The following is a 21,599-nucleotide window of genomic DNA, read 5'->3' on the forward strand; positions in this document are numbered from 1 at the left end:
TTTACTGTCTCTAAGGATTTTTTATCACGCAACTATTAGGGACGGACGAATTTGATCATTAGGGACGGTTTTAGGGCTTTTAGGGACATATTTGACCATCACTAAAAACCTAATTTCTTATAGTTCGGAAGGAAGGAAGGAAGAGGTGTGGAGAGAAAATAAGATAGAGTTCATTTGTTCGGTAAAGATAATACAATGAAAGAAAGGAGAACAGAATGGATGACCCATCCTTCCTCCTTTACAAATTTTCATCCGCCTAAAAATGGGCGAAAGAAAGTAGGAAAGACAAGTGAACTATTATAGAAGTTTTAAATTACTGTGCTATCCTCTATAAATTACAATATTATAAATATCATTAGATATAATGGTAAAAATAATTAAAACTTTTTTTTTTCTTTCTCTCCTAACGAACATAGTAAATTATGAGTTTATTATCTTCTTTTCTATCTAACCGAACAAAAAGAAAGAAATATACTATATCTTCCTTAGGGATATCTTATTCATCCCTTCTTATCTCTCTTCCATCTAATTTTTTTTTTACCCTTTTGGCCTAGCCCCACCCTCTATAATATATGTGGTAATTTTTATTTATTTATTATTTTTTTACTTTTTCCATATATATGAAAAAAATTATGCAATGACCCCCTAAATTTTGTGATTTCTAAAATTATTTCTTTATATTTTCTTTATTTTCTCTTTTACTCTTCAAATTTCTTAAATTTATTTAAAAAAAAAAGTCAAATTTCCTTTCTCAATTTTTTTTTCCTAGTTGGGACTCACACACACTGCCACTACTGAGATTCGAACACCTAACCTCCCTTTGAGAAGTAGGAGTCTTGTACCGCTAAGCCACAGGCCTGTTGGTAATTTCCTTTCTCAATTGAAACTTTAAATTTTTCTTTTTAAAATTCTCTCATTTTTCTTTCCTTTTTTTTTTTTTTTTTTTTTTTTTTTTTCTTAAAATTCTTCTTTTTAACATACATATTTGAATAATTCTCTTCATTTTCTTCTTCTTTTGTATTGTGTGTGTATATATATATATCTATATATTGCACTGTACCCCTGACTTGAAATTTTAGCTCCGTCCCTAGCTGGGTACCTCTTCTCTCTCTCACCTAAGGAAAGAGTAGGGTTGAGTGACACAAAAGTGCCAAGCTTCAGTTCATATCCATTAAATATGAGAATTTTTGTCATTTAAGATTATAAATATTTTGTATTAAATTATATTAAAAAATTAAGAGTAAATGGATCAATTCGCATGCCTCGGAATCCAAAAAGTAATTTGGAGTGTTATTAAAAATTAAAAGTAAAATATTTATTTATGTGAGATTGAACTTAACCTAAGCGGGTGTCCCTGTAATTTAGCTCTATATTAAAGAAGGACTCTGTTAATAACATTAATAAAGAAGAAAACAAAAAGGGAATCTATTGGCCAGAAACAAGTGAACCGCGTTCCATACGTGCCAGTCTTTGACCACCAAATATGTATAACGGGCCACCAATTTCCAAGTGTGCAAGGTCCTCCTTTTACACACATGCCTCTATCCCTTTTCGCAGCCGCCTTTTAATTTCAAGCCCGAAGCTTCCCCTACGCGCTGTTAACTCGGCATCTTTTCCTATATATACGCATACTCATATCAACACAGCTTATAAAATCAATTCAGCGGCTCAATCCTAGCTCATCTATATATAACCACCTTCTTCACTCTCGTTCTTTGTATACTTTCTTTGTGTCAATAGGATTATACACAAAGAACACACTCAATCGTGGTTTCAATACAATAGCTGATTACATGAAATCAGAAGCCACACTGCACTACTCTTCAACTTCATCACCAGTAGTAGTGAGTGGTAGAATCAAATCCGATTCGTCATCTGCTATCGGAAGATTATGTCGTAAGTTATCGCCGCGAAAGTTGCCGGAAAAGAGCTCGCTTCATTTGAGTCCACCAAGAAGTACGACTCTTGGTGCTAATGATGATGAGTGCAGTCATGAGATACAAAGGGTGTTCATGTACTTTGACGAGAACGGGGACGGCAAGATCTCACCGGAGGAGTTGCAGAGCTGCGTGAGGACGGTGGGAGGGGAGCTGTCGGATGAGGAGGCTGAGATGGCTGTCCGGTCATCAGATTCAGACGGAGACGGGATGTTGGGGTTGGAGGACTTCAGGAGGCTGATGGAGAATGGGGGAGAGGAAGAGAGGAAGGAGGAGCTGAGAGAGGCCTTTAAGATGTATGAAATGGAGGGGACTGGGTGTATTACACCCAAGAGCTTGAAGAGGATGCTGAGTCGACTCGGGAAGTCGTCCACTGTGGAGGATTGTAAGGCCATGATCAGCATGTTTGATATCAATGGTGATGGTGTCCTTAACTTTGAGGAATTTACCATCATGATGCACTGATCCATCAATACCATAATTTGCACATATATATACTCTTACTTTTGATTCTTCTAAATACTAATCAAGTTGTGTTTTACATTCATTTTTTTGTAATTTTAATTTAATTACTGAGGAGTTAAATACTAGCTTAATTTTTTCGGATAGGATATATATCTAAATTTTTGGAAGTCACAATTTTGGGATGCTTGTGGGGAGGTTAATTGACACAGCAGATTATGCAACCCTGCAATTTACTTCACAGTGGCACTTTTTTCCAAACTGACCATCGAATGGAAAAGGAAGGGAAAATATATATATATATATATACATACAAATAACATATTTTTGTTCTCTAATAGCAGCAATTTGAAAAGAAGCAAGAAAGCAAGGTGGTCTTATTTATGTAAAATTTGGTATGACAACCTTTCCTCACTTAAACAAGCAAATGGTTCAAAAATGATATTCTTATTCAGTAATCATTCAACTAAATTTAGTGAGATAAAGCGAAAAAAAAAAAAAGAAAAAGAAAAAAAAAAAAAAAAAGATTTTTACTTAAATAAAATGACCCACTAGGGAACCTAGAGATGGGACAAAAAGACACTTGCAAGTTTAGTGCCCCCAGACTAGCAGTCAAAGTCACGCCCCCAGACTAGCAGTCAAATCCATACAACAGAAATAAGACGTAGGATGACATATGCAATATGGAAAAACACATAATTAGATTGGAAAATTGCAAGAATAAGGCCCCCCATCACGTCGTCCCTATTCTCTACTTTATCGGGATAAATTGAAAAAAAGAAAAACAGAAGAAGCTATTTTTGGTTAATTTTGAGAGAGAAGGTATCTGTTAGAATATTCCCCCTCTCCTTAGACCAAGAAAAGTCAACAATTGCAATACACTCAAGGAAATGAAAATAATGAATACAATAATTGTGAAAATTTTTATGGCAAAATAGCAAAAAAATCCCTCTAAACTGTATTATTGTTACAGAATGTTTTTCTAAACTATTTTTGAAAACAAGTTGTCCCCTTGAACTATACCATTGTTACAAAATGTCCTCTTAAAGGTCACCGAAAATTAATTTTTGGCAAATAGAGAGATATAATTACTAATTTACCCTTACTTATTAATTTATTAAAAAGGATATAAAATTTCTAGGTATAAAATTTTACTCAAAACCAGCCATAACCACTAAAATGCAAAGTCAATTGAAATTCAATATATATGATTACAAAATCAAACTAATACAGTAATACATACTGTAGACACTAAAAATTTAATGGACTTTTGTTTTGACAAATTGACCCATTAAATATGGGTCTAATGTTTAATTAAATTATTTAATTGGCCTAAATTTGGTTCACTTAAATTATTTAATTAGCCCAACCCAGATGATTAAATAGAAAGATAATTATTTCTCATAAAATATATTTGAAATAATTATTTTTAAGGATAATTATTATAATATAATCAGTTCGGCCCAGTTATGATTTTTTCCTTATCAGGAGAGAACACGTATCATCATCCTATTAATCCAAGAAGCCTATAAATAGAGGCCTAAAGGAAGGAGGAAGAGGTATACAAATTTAGAAAATCCAGAGGACACACAAATTCAGAGTCCATAAATCCAGAAGGTACACAAATTCAGAGTCCAGAAATCTAGAGACTCAGAAATCCAGAAGGTCTAGAAATTGAGATAATCAGAAATCCAGAGAGTAAACCTGAAGGTGAAGAACAACATGCACATCAAATCGTGTCGTTCTTCATCCAAATTCCATAGTGATCAACAACAAGCACATCAAACCGTGCCATTCTTTATCCAAATTCCACAGTGATCAACAAAAAGCAAATCAAATCGTGTCGTTCTTCATCCAAATTCCACGGTGATTCAAGATCAAGCTCGTGCAGCCATTGAATCCAACCAACAAAAAAAAGGAGATCGAATTAGAGGACCTTATTCTTTGTAAAGAATATTACAGAGGTTTGTATTCCAATTTTTCTAATTTAATAAAATATTATTGTTGCTCCATATTTTGTTCTTATTTACATACTACAAAATTTGTGTGTACAAATTTCTGGCATGCCCGGTGGGACATCCTCTGCCTCTCATCTCTTTCTCCTACATTAAATCCTCAACAAAGTCATCGTCAGATTCTATGACTTCCAACAAGATTCAGACGGAGAACAAGAATACCACCAAAGACATCGTGATCATGAGGGATAATATCAATACCACCACAAAAGGTGGCAAGAAGGTTGCAACTTCGTTAAGTGGTACAAACACTTCTGGAAGTTCAATGATGTGGAGCATGGTCAAATCATTCGTTCCTACTAAAAAATAGCATGATGCGATAAGAGTCAATTCCGCCAAATTTGTCGAAGTAACAACTCAAACTCATACTGCCTTCACCTTACTGGGGGCAAGGAGGAAGGTTCCTACAACCTCAAAGGTTGCTCCAGTTATAAGTTCAAGTTCAAGGCTGGTCTACCAGCCAAAGATGTTTTCTAACTCCATCACTATGCCAGTCATGATGACGAGTACTACTTCGTACAAAGAGCAATTGACGACTATGGCCCATGCAATTGAAAGATTACAACACTCTTTTAAGGAGCAAGATCTGAAAATTGCCTCGTTGACAGAAAAGTTAAAATTGCGTGACGACAATGTTGAGTCAAGCAAAGGCCGAATTCTTCATTCTAATTCCATGCTAGAGAACACTCTAATTGATGATAAAAATAACGTGTCCGCCAATCCAACAATTGATGCTGCCTCTGTCACCTCACTTTCTGTCCAACAACTTCAAGACATGATAGTGAATTACATAAGAGAACAATACAATGGCGTTTCTCAAAGTGCTTACATGTACTCAAAGCCTTACATGGAAAGAATTGACATCTTAAAAATGCCGGTTGGGTATCAACTTCCAAAGCTTCAACAATTTGTCAGAAAATGCAATCCCAAGCAACATTTCACACACTTTGTAGAAACTTGCGGTAATGCTGGTACAGATGGAGATCTTCTTGTCAAACAATTCGTTCATTCCCTCAAAGGGAATGCATTTGATTGGTACACAAACCTCAAAGTTGGAGTTATTGACAGGTGGGAGTAGATGGAACGAGAATTTCTCAACCTTTTCTACAGCACTCATCGTATTATAGGTATGCTGGAGCTTACAAACATAAAACAGATGAAGGGTGAACCCGTGGTTAACTACATCAACCGTTGGCGAGCTTTAAGTTTTGACTGTTAGAAATTTCTGCAGTTGAAGCATGTATGCAAGGCATGAGCTGGGAGCTTCTTTACATCCTACAAGGGATTAAGCCTCGCACATTTGAAGAGCTTGTTACTCGAGCCCACGACATGGATCTTAGCATGGAAAATCATGGTGCTAGAAAAGATGTTCCAGATATACCCGATAACCTTCAAGAAGATGAGAGAATGTAATGACCTGGTCATTTTCTTTCCTTTCCATTTCTCAAATTTTCACGGATATTTTTTTTCGTTGATCTTTTCTTTTCTGAGTTCGGTTTCTCGTCACTTAGTGTCATCTTGAGTGCTCGGGAATGGTTTTCGACACTCTTTCCTTTGGATTGACGTCTTCCTTTAAGGACCGAGTCATTTTCACATTTTTACTTTTGTGACACTATTCACTTTTCGTCTTTTTTCCGTTTGTCACTTTGTTGGCGCAACCTCACTTTTCGTGTTCGGATTTGATTCTGGTTTTACATGCATCCACGATATTTGAATTCCATACTACGTATATTTTTACTTTTGTAGAAAAGCATGCTAGTTGTGTACTTTCTTCCTTAGAGGTGTGGATGCACACTTCTTTAGAATTTTTCTTTCTTTTAGGGTCATTTGTCTAATTACTATAAGTAATTATTTTTCGTCTTAAGGACCATTTTGCAATTTAATTTGGAAGATATTTTCAAAAAAGACCTTTTTGCAATTTTCGGAAAGTGTGACAAGTGTCACACTCTTATTGGTCCACTTGTTGACATTTGTGTGAGGACACTTTGATGCCTTGGATGATGACATGTGGAGGGTGGAGATTTAACCACTTGTTGACCAAGGATAGGTGCACTTGTTGGCTTGGATGGTTGAAAAGTGCAGGCTTAGGATTAAGCTTAGGAAGGAGCCATGGATTGGTGACAAATGTATGCTCCAAATTAAGTCTTGCAATTATTTTTTTGGGCCATTTTGGGATTATGTTGTTAAAGAAGGGTTTTTGTGCAATTGATCAAAGTTGTGTGTGTTGACTTTGGTGTAAGACCACATAGTGAGTGGAGGATTCCTATTTCCTCCACTTACATTCATTCACACTTGATTTCATCTTCTCCCTTTCTTGTCAAGAAAACCCAAGCCACTATTTGAGAAGCTTGATGCTTAGGCCTTGACCTTGATTTTTGAGGGCCTTCCACTCACCTTAGACCATTAACTTTGGGAGACAAAAGTTTCCTCTCATCTTCCTCTTCATAACCCTTGAAGGGTTTGCCATTTTGTGTTGTTTTGCCTTGAATTCTAGAGAGACACTTCTCTAGTGAGGTAGGGGGTGTTATAATTTATTTTCTGAGTAGTTTTACTTGCTTCTGTACGAAATATAAGTTGTATGCATGTCTTTTATTAATTTGAGAAATTAATGATGTATCATAGCTTGCATATAACTCATTTTAGACTTGGTATATGGCATGGCCATGACTTGATCTTTGATATATATTAAATTGGGATGATTTAAATGAGTTTTCAAATCTAGAGATTAAATGAATTTAATTTGATTTAAATTCTAGTTAATTGCGTTTTGATTGTATTCCATTTTAGACTTGATATATGGTATGATCATAACTTAATGCTTGTTATATATTGATTTGGAGTCATTTGGATAACTTTTGAAATCTAGAGATTTAATTAATTTAAATTAATTAAATTCTATTTGATGATATCTTGCTCATTTTGCACTTTTGATTTGATATATGTAAAGACCATGCTATGTTTCTTAACATATATTAATTTGAGGTTATTTGGAATTAATTTAAAATCTAGAGAATTTAATTATCTTGTTTAATTAAATTCTATCTAATGACTCCATGGATCTATTTGTATTTTAGAAGTTGTTTCTATATTCAAATCAAGGACTTGGACTTCTTGTGTATTCACTTGGTTGTGTTTTGAGCATTGGATAACATTGTTGTTATATTTATATTCATGAGAACATGTTTTCTTTATGGAATATATTGTCGCCTTGTTTAATGTATTACACACTTTGTAATTGACATTATATATGCCATTTTAGAATTGAACTCCAAGGCATGGATTGTGTAGTTTCAACCTACTTGTGCATGGAAGGTGATTTCGTGCATTATATAAACTATGTATAAGTTATGAACTTATTTAGGTTATTTTGGAGTTACTTAGGACATTGTTACTGAGATATAGCTAGAGTTTGCCTTTAGTGCGGGAGGTATGAGTTCTCCCCAATTGAGATAGTGCGCACTAGGTTGGTCTTCCCAGCGGGTTAATGCCCGGAATAACCATTGAGGTCTCGGTAGAATTCCGAGCTTGATGTTCAAGTCTTCCACTATTTGATTTCGCATTCAATTCCAAGTTGACAATCATGTTTAATTGTGACTTGTGGTTTTGGTTATTGGCGATTTAATGTTGTTATGTACATTTGTGCATTATGATTTTTAAGGAATCATCGCATGTTCTTGATGTTGTTAAGTATATTTATGCTAAATTGTTATATTTAGTTGTTTTTGCACTTTAAATTTCAAGTTGATAACTTTGAGAATCTATCTCTTGATGCATTGTAATAGAAATTCTAATTATGCTAAATTGTTATATTTAATTGTTGAGAATCTATATCTTGATGCTTTGTATAGCATGCTCTTATGTTGTTTGGAATTGCATGAAGGATGTGATTTATACTCTAAGGTAGCTTAGGATGCTCCCTGAGTCTCACCTTGACATAGACATTAGGTGGCATAACCCTTTTGTATTGTTCAAGTTAATATAAAAATCTATAAAGAAATCGAGTCTATGCATGCTCATTCCCTACGAGTAAACTTGTTTACTCACCCCGAAGTTACTGGGAGTTTTGTTCAGGTACGAAGACTTGGTTCGTGATGTTCACCATTGCTTGAATGATTGTAGACTTGAAGGCTTTAGTTCTTGTAAAGGTTGGCTTGAAATGCCATTTGTAGCCTTATTTGTCAAAATATGTATTTTTGATTCCATATATGTAATGTGTACATGAGTACAGTTTTTACAATGTATTTGACATCTATGAGATGAGGCCGGAGGCCAATGACATGTATTTTGTATCCTATGTAACTTTTGACTTCAAGAAATATTATGAAATTATTGAAAAATGTCAAGTTATTGTTTCACCATGGTTACATCGGGTGTGGGAATTCCATTTTCTTTTCTTCCATAGGGTCTCATTAATCATGCATGAAGTGTGGCCAAAGGCCAAACGGTCATTTGACTCCATTTTATAATTTTGGATTTCAAAATTTTCATTTCAAGTTTATTTTTGCCTTTTTGGCTATTGGGGGGTCGGATTTTGAATCGACGGTATTTTTAAGCCATGGATCATTATAGCGAATCCTAATAGGTAAGTTACGTCTGCGTGCATGGTCGCTTCTGGGAAAAACTCTTTCGTTGGTGAAATGAGCCTCCTATGGACTCATTTCACATTTTTGTTGAAAAATCTTGCTTAAGGGCATTTTAGGGATTTCCTTTAGGAAATAAATTCTACTCTTGACTCTATTACATAGAAAATGTGATTTCAGGGGGAGTTTCTTCACAACATTTTTCCGAAAAATGTCATCTTAGTCTCGAAAACCATGCTCTAATCTCATTTTTCTGCAATTTCACCATTTCTGTTGCATTTGTTCAATTCTGGTCGAGTTGAACCGATTCAAGAATGTTGAATCGGTTCAAGATGTCAATTTTGGTCTAGCATAGGAAAACTACCCATGTTGAACCAGTTTAAGAAGGTTGAACCGGTTCAAGTCTTGCAGAACTGTTTTGCAGGTTTAGCTTTGGTCTTCCAACTTTGAATTGCCGTAACTTCTTCGTTTCAAACCTGAATTGGTCTGTTCTTGAGTCTAAACTGACCATGTCAAAGTAAGCTTTCCAATGGTACCAATTTAAATTTTAGATTCTTCTCCTAGCTTAAGATATACTTATTTTAGTGAGAGGGTGTCAGTTTTGGTTTGAACCAGGATAGGGTTTATTTGGGATTTCTTTTCCTTTGGCCTTGGGACTGAATGTGAAGTTACCAAAGGATTTTTTTAGACGTTTTTTTTTTTTTATCTCATTTAACTTGTTGGGAGTGAAATTCCTTCCTCTTAGGGTAAAATGGCCATTTTACCCTTGGTCCTTCTTTTAGTAGGGTTTTGATACCCTTGTCTTCATTTTGCTTCCGCTGAGTCTTGAAATTCTTTGAAGGGCCATTCTTGTGTCTTAAGGATGATTTACATCTCTAAGGACTTGTTTTTATTTTGCTTTCGCATTTTGGATCCGCTTCGGGTCATCACAGGACATACTAGGTTGAAAAATCCAGAGTCGCCACAGGTGGTATCAGAGCTCCTAGGTTTGAATACCTTGGACGACGGGTTTTGGGTGCATATCATGCCTATGTTACCATACTTTATGTGCTTATATGCTTCATGATAACATGTTTTGGCTTGATAACATGTTTATGTGCTTATGTGCTATATGTGGCATGTCGTTGTTTAACTTGATTTTGTATATGCATAACTGTGTTGCATATTTGACATGACACGGGATTGGTCATTGAAGCACGAGTTGAGGTTGATGGTGATTGTCGTCATAGTTTCGTGGTAGTGTAGGTTTTTGTCGACCTAGCATTGGTTTTGAGGTAGGTGGAGAGACATCTTTTGTTTGGGCTCTCGTGAGGTGAGTCATTTGGCATTGCCGTAGTGCAGGATTTGTTGGTTTTGGGCTATGATGATGTCATGGACCTCTTAAGATCCTTGGTTGATCGAGATGATTCCTCTGGGATTGCAATTTTCGTGGGTGGGTATGTTTGTGGGCGGGTGAATGGCACTGTCATGCTACCGTACTAGCTAGCTACAAGTGCAGTTCGGATGGAATCATTGTTAGTTTTGTCTTGATAGGCATTATCCTTTTGATCAATGATGATGATGGTTGTTTTGGGGATCAGTCGTAATAATTGATTTGGTTGTTGTTGGTATGGCTATAGCTGCCATTTTCTTTGAGTTCTCCTTGCGTGATGACGCCTTTGGGATCAAGTCAACTGATTGGTGATTCGGGTAGAGTAAGCATTGCATTGTTAGTGCCACTTGTAGTGTCACCTCTAGATTCGGAGATAGATTGTTAGAGTCTTACCATTGTGGTAAGGGCTCATGTTTATTTTGAGACAGGTTATTGTCGTAGTGGTTTTTGGAGTCAGTTTATGGCTAGGACTAGTCTTTCCTTTTACCTAGACACTCTAGGACACGATGTCCATAGGGTTCATGGTTGCATCATTTTTATCTTTTGCAGTTTCGTTTACTACCATATTAGTAGTATGATTTATGATATTGTGATGCATGAGTAGGTGGAGGTGTGTCCATATTTGCTTTCTTGTTGTGTGGCATTAGCATGCCTTATTTATATACTTAGAGATGCTATGTTGTTACTGTACTTTATTGACATGATTTTGTGCTTACGTGGAGACGTGCTGCATATGCCTTTGATTTTATCTATGTGAGTAGATTTACGTACTTGGTAGTTGCATTTCTTTATTATTTGCATGACTTCCATGTTTAGTTTTTCCCTTTTTGCTTCCTTTTCGTATTTGTCGTATTGACATTTGTGGGAGAATAGGGTTTCTTTTCCTTTCTTGGTTTGAGTAAGAGACTTCACAAGGAGTGAGTCTTTTCTCTTCATTGCGTTGTGCACAGCTTTGAGGTTGGCTGATCCATGAGGATCACCATTGTCGTCTTGAGTCCTTGGTAAGGATTGGGTTGATTTTGGCTGACTTACTTCCATGTAGAGGGTGAAGTCTTTGACCATGCTGTCTTTCATTTTAGAGACAGATTTGTGGTGTTGTTCTTCTTAAGACTGGTGGTTCTCTTTCTTTCGTGTCTTCCCTTGGGGAGTTTTTGCCGTGGTTGTTGACAGAGTTGTGGTGCTCAGAGTGAGTGGATTAGTGTAAGATCATTTTACGGGGACTTGTGTCCATTTGATTAAGGATCTATTTGATTCGTTGTGTGAGCTTAATGCTGTTTAAGGATGTCTTTTGGAGACTTGCTTTGGTTTTGGACACCTAGATGTGGTTGACTCTTAGGAGGAGTTTTGGAGGATCATTGTTGGATTTGACTTGTTTGTGGAGTTTTCTCGTCCTAGTCATGACTACGCATAGTTTTGAGGAATCGTAGTTTCCGTGGTTATTTATGGATCGATTGGAAATTGAGGAATTTTGATTTAATTTGGTAATGCTAAGTACGGTTTTGAGAGATTCATTTTGTGACCTTAGTTGTCAGGATTTTGATGTGTGTGCCACTTGGTGGACTTGTATTTCGAGGATTTAGATATTCATGATAGGGATATAAATCTGATGTTTGATTACGGTATGGTCTTGTAGTTGATCTGTTTTAGGGAGATATGAAGGACTTTCGATGAAATGTCTTGTAGTGAGGTTTGTTTTGATTTCTACAGGTTTCGATTTGCTTTTTAGGCTTTGGATTCTTATTTGATGTTGTTAATAGGAGTATTTTGAGACATTGGAGATGTTGGTTTTGCTGTATTGAGGATTTAAGACCTTATGCTGGAAGGTACTTGTAACACCCCACATTTTCCACGCATAAGTTGATCAGGCTTATACACGAAAAACGAGGGATATCAAAAACAATTGGCAATATACAAGCATGGAATACAAAATGATGATAATAAAAGAATTTAGACAGGAAAAGAACACTAAATAATACAACATCCATCCATCCTTTATTTAATCCAGTACTCCATTACAACTTGGAAATCCTATGTCAAGGATCCCTAAATATAAACCTGAGAGTTCAACGTCAAAAGTAAATAAAAACTGAAACTGAAGTAATACATAAAACTTCTACCCTGAACTGGATCGTAAGAGTAGATGAGTTCGGATGGTGGTCCCTCATTGCTAACCTCAACTTTGGAACGGGTACTGACCGTATCCTGAAATAACAACAATGGTGGGTCAACCCCACGAGCAAGTCCTCTCTACTATGACCCAAATCAGAGAATCAAATAAATTAATCATTTATATCCGGATGAGTACTATATCTGTATACATCCTAATGGAACTATCCAATGTATAACATGACCTCAACCAGAATAGACGGTGATCACTTAGACTCACACTAGGTGGTTAAGTGTTTCCTTTCCCTACCCGGGAAATCAGCTATTATACATGGTGCACGGTATTGACAACACAGACTGTAAAGATTACACAGTAATAATGCATCTCAATGTACTAATGAGTTACTGAGCATAACAATTAGGTAATACATGCCAATAATAATACTAAATATACTGAGTATGTTAATTAGGCAACACATGCCAATAATATGAATAAATATACTAGGTATATCAATTAGGCAACACATGCCAATAATATTAAACCACATACCCCGACAGCCACACATCTGTCTATAGCAACGAATGCATAAGGTATAAATGAGTCTAAACTTATTAGCCAGCTCACATGGTTCTATATGGCAACACATCCATATAATATAAATGTGACATAATTAAACAGTCCATTTATTTCCTGAAATGCACACAGCATAATAATCATGGTTGATATATGATTAACAGTATAAATATCCCATAATATATAATGGATAATTTATATGACGATAACCGTGACATTATTATATTTGAACAGTAATAATGAATACCATTTAATAAAATAATAACACTATCTATAGTAATGTTGTTAAATGAGTCACATTCATATCCGTACGGTAAACGGGCCAATTAAGGTTTAGAAATATTAATCGGCCATAATAATACTTAACGGGTATTAAAATAATAATTTCGTGGCCCGTTAAACCCGTAAATACCAACATAGTACCTAAAAATCCAAGTTTAAGGTTCTGGAATTTACAAAACAGGCCCTAGGGGTATTCTGGTAAGTTCCAGTAGCTGATAGGGCCCCTCACGCGCCCCCACGCGCCGCCCTAAGCTCCCCCACGTGCAGCCCAACCTTCCCCACTCTCCCACGCGCCTCCACGCGCGTCTGGCATCAGCCACGCGCGCGCACGAGCTCCCACGCGTGCACCATGGCTTCCTGCAGACGTGTCACTTCCTGGTTGGTTGGCTGCATCCGGACTCCGTACTCGCGTCACACCGGATCAATCATAATGAGCCTAATTAATCCTACGGCCAATGATTCGCGCGCACCATCATATGATGTTCCGCGCTACGCCGTATCAATCTAAGGATTCACAACCCATCTAACGGCTGCTGATCCATGCGCATGCTTGTTACAATACACCGCAACACACCAGATAACTCCGGTCACCTTCCTCACTGCCGCTGGCCGGAAAACTCGTCGGAGTCTCGCCGGAAATTGCAGAAAAGCCCCGGAAAAATCTAGAAAAATCCTTAAAGCCTTATTTAATTATTTTCAACCATTATTAATTTCATAGGATATTAAATAAATATATACCATCCTATATAATTAAAATTTCATTAATTTAATAAACTAAAATTAATAATTTATTAACCTCCTAACCTGGTCTCTATGCATAAAAATAAATTAAACAATTAATTTATTAATTCAAGGGGGAAAAGTAGATAATAACTTGCCTTTTTGGATTTAAAATAAATCCGCCGGTTACGCGTAGTCGGGTAAAATCGCCTACACCGGTACAGGCTCCCTTCTTTCTCTCTTCCTTTCACTCTTCAACAATTGCTCACTGTTATTCTTTCTTTTCTACTTAGGTGAGTTGCCTTAAGGGTAAGTTGGCTAACTAATATATATATACTAACTTATATAATATATATAATACAAATATCTAAATTTACATTTAATTCTCACCCATTCCTCACATTCCTACCTATAAGGCTTAATGGTCATGCCTCCTAAGTCCACCCAAAACCCAAATGTCTACTATAGGAATTAAATCCCAATCCAAATGTCATTGTTTTCATCATGACATTTAATTAATAATAATATAATTACATTATTATCTTATTATCATTATTATTATTTTATTAATCTTATTATTATTATTATTATATTATACTTTAATACAACATAATCCATACAATATAACTACTAACATTAGAATATGTAGAGCACATACTAAACATATTATATTAGGCACATTATAATATTATTTTATTATTTAATAATCTTACTTTCTATTATTATAAAACACAAATAACTAAAATATATATAAAAAATTAGCATTATTATACGTAGTGCACATAATCAACATTTCACGCACAAATAATTAATTTAATAATCTAACATTAAAAGATGAATAAACCTACACATTATAACATTAATTTAAATAATCACTTCCAAAAATACGGGGTATTACAGTACTTGTAACATTTTCGTCAAGATTTTGAGAATGGCGGGGATGTCGATGTCTTTGGACCATGTCTCAACTCTTGCGGAATGCTGGGTTACTGGATTGCTTTTAGTAATGATTGTGATACCCCTCGAATCCGAGACACGGGTTGATCAAGCCCAAGCCCAAACCCGAGGGAAATATCAAACAATTAATATTTAAATGAACACAGATTACAAAATGAAATCAGAAATAAATAATTCATAGCTGGAAGAAATCTAAAAGAGAATCCTTAAAATTAAATACTTAAAATCCAAAACCTCCAATAATTGATCGGTTATCAATTATACATCAACCTTTGTAACAACATAGATCATTGTAAAATAGGGCTATTGGTCGGGTAAGTCGAACCACTGGGACTGCTAGTTTATGGCAACCAAATTGTCTAAAATCACTTTTAGAATGATGAAGGGGTATAGAGTTTTGTTTGGGTTATCACTAAAATTAGGAATTAAGAAATGCATAAAACAATAATTGCAAGGAGATTAAGGAAAAGAAAATGAGTAGAGAGGACTAGGGAAGTGAATCCGCTACCAATCCTATAAACATGCTAATTTGCTATTAACTTGGGAAACAATTTCACTATATGGCAATGATATGTAGTAATACTAGATTGCCACATTATCCTCAAGAAATTCATAGGATCAAGACTTAAGTATAATCCCTCAAAGTAAAACATGCTGGAACTACATAGATTATGGTGTAGTCATGACATGCTCACTGAGCTAGGGACTATCAAGCCCCTCAATCACTATGGTGATAGCACTTGGAGCTAAGAATCAAGATAAAATCCATCAAAGGAAAGCCTAAGCAATGGACTACAAGCTTCTCATACAACATGCCAATAAAAAACATTCCACAATCTCATTTCCATTCTCACTATGAAAATGTAAACCATACAATCATGTGAACATATAATCTAAGACAAGATGATAGCTTCAACATAATCATTTATATAAATTAAGATCCATTACAAAATGTAAAGTGTTCTAGATCATGGAACCACCATATACATAAATCATTTCCCAAAAATAAAATTAAAGCATGCTTACAAGAGAGGGCTTCATCACCTCCCTAGATAGGGAGTTAGTTACCCATAGGAGCAATGGAAGAAGGAGAAGAGATGAAGAAACCTTCCATTTTCGCACCTAGAGAACCCAAAATACACAAACCCTCAAGAACTCAATATTTCTCTCTCTAAACTTAGCAAAAATATAAGATATCCAATAATACAAGCTTTTAACCTCTTATTTAGGCAAAATCCTCCCTCCAACCACTCAATTTCGAGCTCCAACCACCCTAGAAGCAATCTGGACCACAAAAATTGCATAGGGAACAAGATTCAGCACAAAAACAAGAGCAGGTGATCTGCTACCTGTAGATCGGGAAGGGCCCGCGAGGCGCTGGCGGGCGCCCGCGAGTTCCTAACATCGAAAAAACCTACTGGACAAAATGACGGGCACCCGCGGTGGCGCGGCAAGCGCCCGCGGAGGCTTACGGCGGGGGCCCGCGAGACACTGTGGGGCCCAGCGGAGGAAGGCTTGTTACTGGGGTTATTGGCGGGCACCCGCGGAGGTGCGGCGGGCGCCCGCGGAGGCCTGTCTTCAACACAAATCACCATTTCTTTGAATCACATGGATTGGCCCGACGACACGATCGTCATTCTGAATGCATTGCTGCAAAACTCACATGCATGATGACTAAAGAAACTTGGCCCAAAAGACTGTTCCTAGCAACGGCGTCCTTTGATTCTTTAAGAGATTGTCAAAATCGTTCCTTTAACCATATTCGGAGGAACTAACCTGAAAGTGGAAGAAAATAAACAAATAAAGCTAAACTATACATTATGATCAACTAATGGACTTAACTAATGCAAATAAGGGCGCTTGAGTATGTAATATTGGGTACTTATCACACCCCCAAACTTACATTTTGCTAGTCCCATAGCAAAACCAAAATATAGAAGCTAACAAAAATGACAACATATGAAATGCTGACAGCATGCATCAATTATGCAGTGTGAAAATACCTACAAAGCTCAAATATAACTTGGAACAATAGAAAATTGGAGACAGACTCATTAAGCAGACTACCTTGCATATATGAAGCCTTGATAAAACAAAATGGCTAAACATGTTTCAACTCTCATGCATCAACATCATAGTCTATATAAATACTTTAATTGTCATTTCTTGAATAAAAATGAACTCTAATTTCAGTGAAAGTGAACCGGATTCCAATATGTGACTTTTACCCTCTTTTTTCACTCAAAGGAACATAAGCCTTCAATTCATTGAATTTCTTTCTAAATGGGGTCTCTAAGGCATGACTTTATTCACAATACAACTTTTATTGCTTGCTGAAAATTTATTATATAACTCAGGGTGATACATACTATGGTCGTGCAATACCGAAGTCCTTTAAGCTTTCTAACCAACTCATGTAGCAAGTGTTAGGCCAACAACTCCCAAACCGGATGGCTTTAGGGTGTTAAGTGTAGAAACACTCCTAGGGCTTAATAACTCGAATTGGCAAGGCTACGAACTCCAACTAACCATATTTATTTATTTATCTTTTTGTGAATGACCGTGCAATGTCTAAATCCCTTAAGCTTTCTAACCAACCCATGTAGCAAGTGTTAGACCAACAACTCCCAAACCAGATGGCTTTAGGGTGCTAAGTGTAGAAACACTCCTAGGGCTTAATAACTCGAGTTGGAAAGGCTGCGAACTCAAACTAGTCATTGTCATTAATTTTTTTTCTTTTATTTTTTTTATTGTTTTATTTTTTTAATTATTTTTTTTAAATTAAAAAATCATGCCAAAGGTATCAATTCATTAGGGTCATCACTTCAAATCAACTGAATCATGGTCAAGGTCAATTGGGTTACATGCCTCACAATTAAGTTTCCGGTGTGCATTTGTGAAAAGTGAAGCATAGAAGAGTATCTAATTGAAGCATTTATACAAACCAATATGAATTAACATGATCATTTCAAAAATTATTATATATTTTTTATTTTATTTTATTTATTTATTTTAATTATCATTTGCTTTTATACACAAAGTCTTAAACACATGCTTCAATCTCTAACAAGTTCCATGATTACGCTATCATTGCTCCCAACAAAATGGTTTTATTAACTTTCATGCATAAAAAAAAATGAGCAAAAATCATAAAAAATGAGTAAAAATGTAATAATGTACCCCCAAACTTGAATGTTACATTGTCCTCAATGTGAGAAGACAAAGGGGAAATAATGAAAAATGAAGAGTGCGACAAGAACAATAGCACCAAGTTGAAGAGGAATTGAGTGGTGGTGCAAAAATAGGCCACTTCGTGAATTCCATGTGCATGCCCCTAAACTTGGATTCTAAAACCCGTCAAAAGCATCTATACATAGCAAGTATCATATGGATCCCAAAAATGAATAAGAATAACTGCAATTAATTCATCTAAAAACTATTATCCATGTAAAGAAGCAACAGTGATGCAGTTATAAGTTCAAAATAAGACGGAAAAGCAAATGCCAAACGCGGCCCCAAAAGAAGTCTAAAAAGTACGACTGAGAAGGGAAATAAAAACTAGAATCAGAAAGTCACTCCATCATCAGAGTGGAGAAGGAAACATCGGCACCGCCGGGGGTGCGGTCAATCAATGTCTGGAACATGCCTTTTAAAACCTGCTGACTCTCCTGAGTCGCCTTAATGGTTCTCTCTATGCTTTCGAGGCGTATGTGAAACGTATCAAGGCGAGCACTGAGATTATAATAATGAGCTTGAGTCATGATAGGCGGCGGCGGCGCAACAGGGGCAGCCGGAGCAGCGGGGGCATTATGAACAGGGGAAGTAGGAGCCACAGGGGGAGCCGGCACACACCAATCCAACTCATCCCCAATTCGGTCCTGACGGGACGTCTTGAGCTAAACCGTGCTCGACTTCCAGACCCCAAGTTGAAATCAAACACATCCTTCTTTTTCTCCTCATGACGCGAGGGCCGGAACCCTGCATTTTTTAGCAGCCGGGTGACAAGCTATGGAAATGGAAATGCCCAAGCGATGGCGCTGCTTGACCTGACCAAAATTAATTCATTGTAAATCTTAAGGATTTGGTCCTAGACAAGCTGCAGGACAGAAAACTAATGCTCATTTTTAGCAGCGTAGAGGGCTTTCAGAAAATCCCCCTTATGCTTAGAATGGCCTGGTATGGGAAGGACATTCTTGGCTAAGACTGAATCTAGAAACCACAGCCGGTATGGTAAGAAGACTTATTGGTGCTTGTGGTTCGATTGCCGGTATATTGATTGTGGCAAATCTCCCCCACGATGTCTGACAATAATAGCTGAGTCGGAGCTTCAACATAGAGGGGCAGGCCCGCATCATCCACCGGCGATGCCAGTGGGCAAGCTAAAGCCTCAACAAGATCACCGAGGTTAAATTCGAAAGCCTCGCCATCAATGGTGGTCTTAATGATGTCTGGCTTTGCACGGTAATGGAACAAGTTGGCGTAGCATAGACGGACCACGCGCGGGTTGTAAGCATGAGCGTGTGGCTTGAAAAGAGAGGCTGATGAGCACTGAAAAGTGCGCTTTTAAACCCTTTAAGCTTGAGTGTTCTAGGACCTTTATCTATCTTATTTTCCCATTTTAGTACTTATTTGTGTTTTTGTGTATTTCAGGTCAATAATGTTAAAACGAGCTAAAAATGATTTATTAAGGCCTTTTTGGAGTCAAACTAAGTCTTGGTGAGGATTTGGAGCAAAAGGAAGCTGATTTGGAGCAAAAAGAGGTTGATGTTGAAAAGCTGCCAAGTGAGATTGATCGTGAGAACGATCGAAAAAAGTGAGATTAATCAGACTCTAATCGATCGAACTTTTTCTCTGATCGATCTAACTTTTCTTTGATCGATCGAACTTTTTCTGAGATCGATCGAACTGTTCGCGAAAGTTATTAAAAAACAGATCTGAATCTTATTTCGAACCAACTCGGGTAGAGCTTGTAAGGGATGAATCTAGGGCCGAGTTCTCACCTTTTTGGGTTCTCAAAGCCTTATATATATGAGGGATTAAATCATTTTTGTTGAGAGATCCATACTTTTATATTGTATTTTCTATATTCTCTTTAGTTTCTCTCTCTAGAAAGTTAGAGATTAGGATTAGAACAAAGGAGGGAAGTGGAGGCACATCTCAAGATCCATCTCTAGATCCTCTCTCTCTCCCTCTCTAGAGCTTCAAAGAAGTAGAAGAAGAAGATAGAGCCATGTTTGGAGCTTACCCTTGAGGGTTTCATGACCACATCTACCTCCTCCATGATTGGCTAGATCTACACTTAGGGCTTGGATGAGCCCTAAGTCTTGTGTAATCTAAACCCTTGTATTTCTATTTTTGGGGATTTATATATATTATTGTGATTAGTGTTCTAGCCTTGTGAATTTAATGAATCTTGGTATATTTCTATGATTTATACGGTTTAATTCTTCCTATTAATTCTTTAGTTTATTTACATGTCTATGTGTGATTAAATTAGGAATTATTTCTTACATGATTCGTATGGATTAATTCTTTCTATTGATTCTCTATTTGATTACATGTTGTCTTATGTGTGATTATTTGGGAATTGATCTCTACACTAGATTCTCTATGTTGGTTGCATGTCTATGTGTGATTAATTAAGGATTTAGTGATGGCTAAGCATGGGTTTTCATTGAATGGGTTTGTCAATTAATATGATGAATTATACTTATGGTTGATGGGTTGTTCTATAATTTAATTCATGCTTGTAGGTAGGTAGACAATCTATACTTGATTTGATATTTCATGGCTTATTATTGCAAATTCTATGATTCTCTAGATTGACGTGTGCTACAATTATGACTAGTTTGATGGGTCATGCTTAGATTTGATGGGTTGTTCTATACTTAGTTTATTTGTTGGTTAGGTAGACAATTCATACATGAATTTGATGGTCCATACTTAATATTGCAATTGGTAGTCGCATTTTGTTCACAACAATGTATTCCCCATTAATGGAAAGCAAGTGGTTAATTACATGAGCTTAGTGGTGATTCCAACACCCTAAGACCTCTCTTCGTATCTCTTAAATCCCTATCTCTCACTAGTTTATTTTACTTGCATTTTAATTTCATTGCACCTTAGTGTAATCAACCAATATCTCTCTTTGCAATCATTTGGTACATTAGAGTTGAAGTTAAATTCTAACACGTATAATCCCTTGGGACAATCCCAACTCACTCTTGCTACGTTAGTAGTAGTGGTTTTTATAAATTTAAACTTGACCTAAAATGCTTTTCTTGAACCGCACATTCACTACATTATTTTGGCGTATATTAAGCGGCCTCGTCAGGGGCGAGGCCACATGCTCTCAATTCGCGGACAGACCATGCGGTCTCTTGATTTTGCTCATAATCATTTTCAATGTTGAATTTTGCTTTGGGGGCGATTGGCCATTCAGCCCAATTTGGAGTTGGGGGCACATTGGAAGGCCCCTCGGATGAGCGAGCACCTTTTGAAGCAACCTTAGGTGCCATTAGAGTGTAGAAAATTAGTTCAGGACTTTTTACAAACACCTGGTGTGCAAAAGAATTGGGAAGAGCGGCAATATGA

At 36.6% G+C, this 21,599-nt stretch overlaps 1 protein-coding gene across 1 annotated transcript; it reads left to right on the plus strand.

Annotated features, from left to right (window-relative positions):
- The first annotated feature begins 1,641 nt into the window (after positions 1-1,641).
- LOC132279557 (calcium-binding protein CML38-like) lies at positions 1,642-2,548 on the plus strand. Its single transcript, XM_059781573.1, has one exon. It carries the CDS (start codon positions 1,794-1,796, stop codon positions 2,400-2,402), a length of 609 nt encoding a protein of 202 aa, XP_059637556.1. The 5' UTR covers positions 1,642-1,793; the 3' UTR covers positions 2,403-2,548.
- Positions 2,549-21,599: the final 19,051 nt, after the last annotated feature.

The sequence above is a fragment of the Cornus florida genome, unplaced genomic scaffold, assembly GCF_030987335.1.
Source record: "Cornus florida cultivar Cherokee Brave unplaced genomic scaffold, ASM3098733v1 CherokeeBrave_3.0.0_Hap2_Chr10, whole genome shotgun sequence".
NCBI lineage: Eukaryota > Viridiplantae > Streptophyta > Magnoliopsida > Cornales > Cornaceae > Cornus > Cornus florida.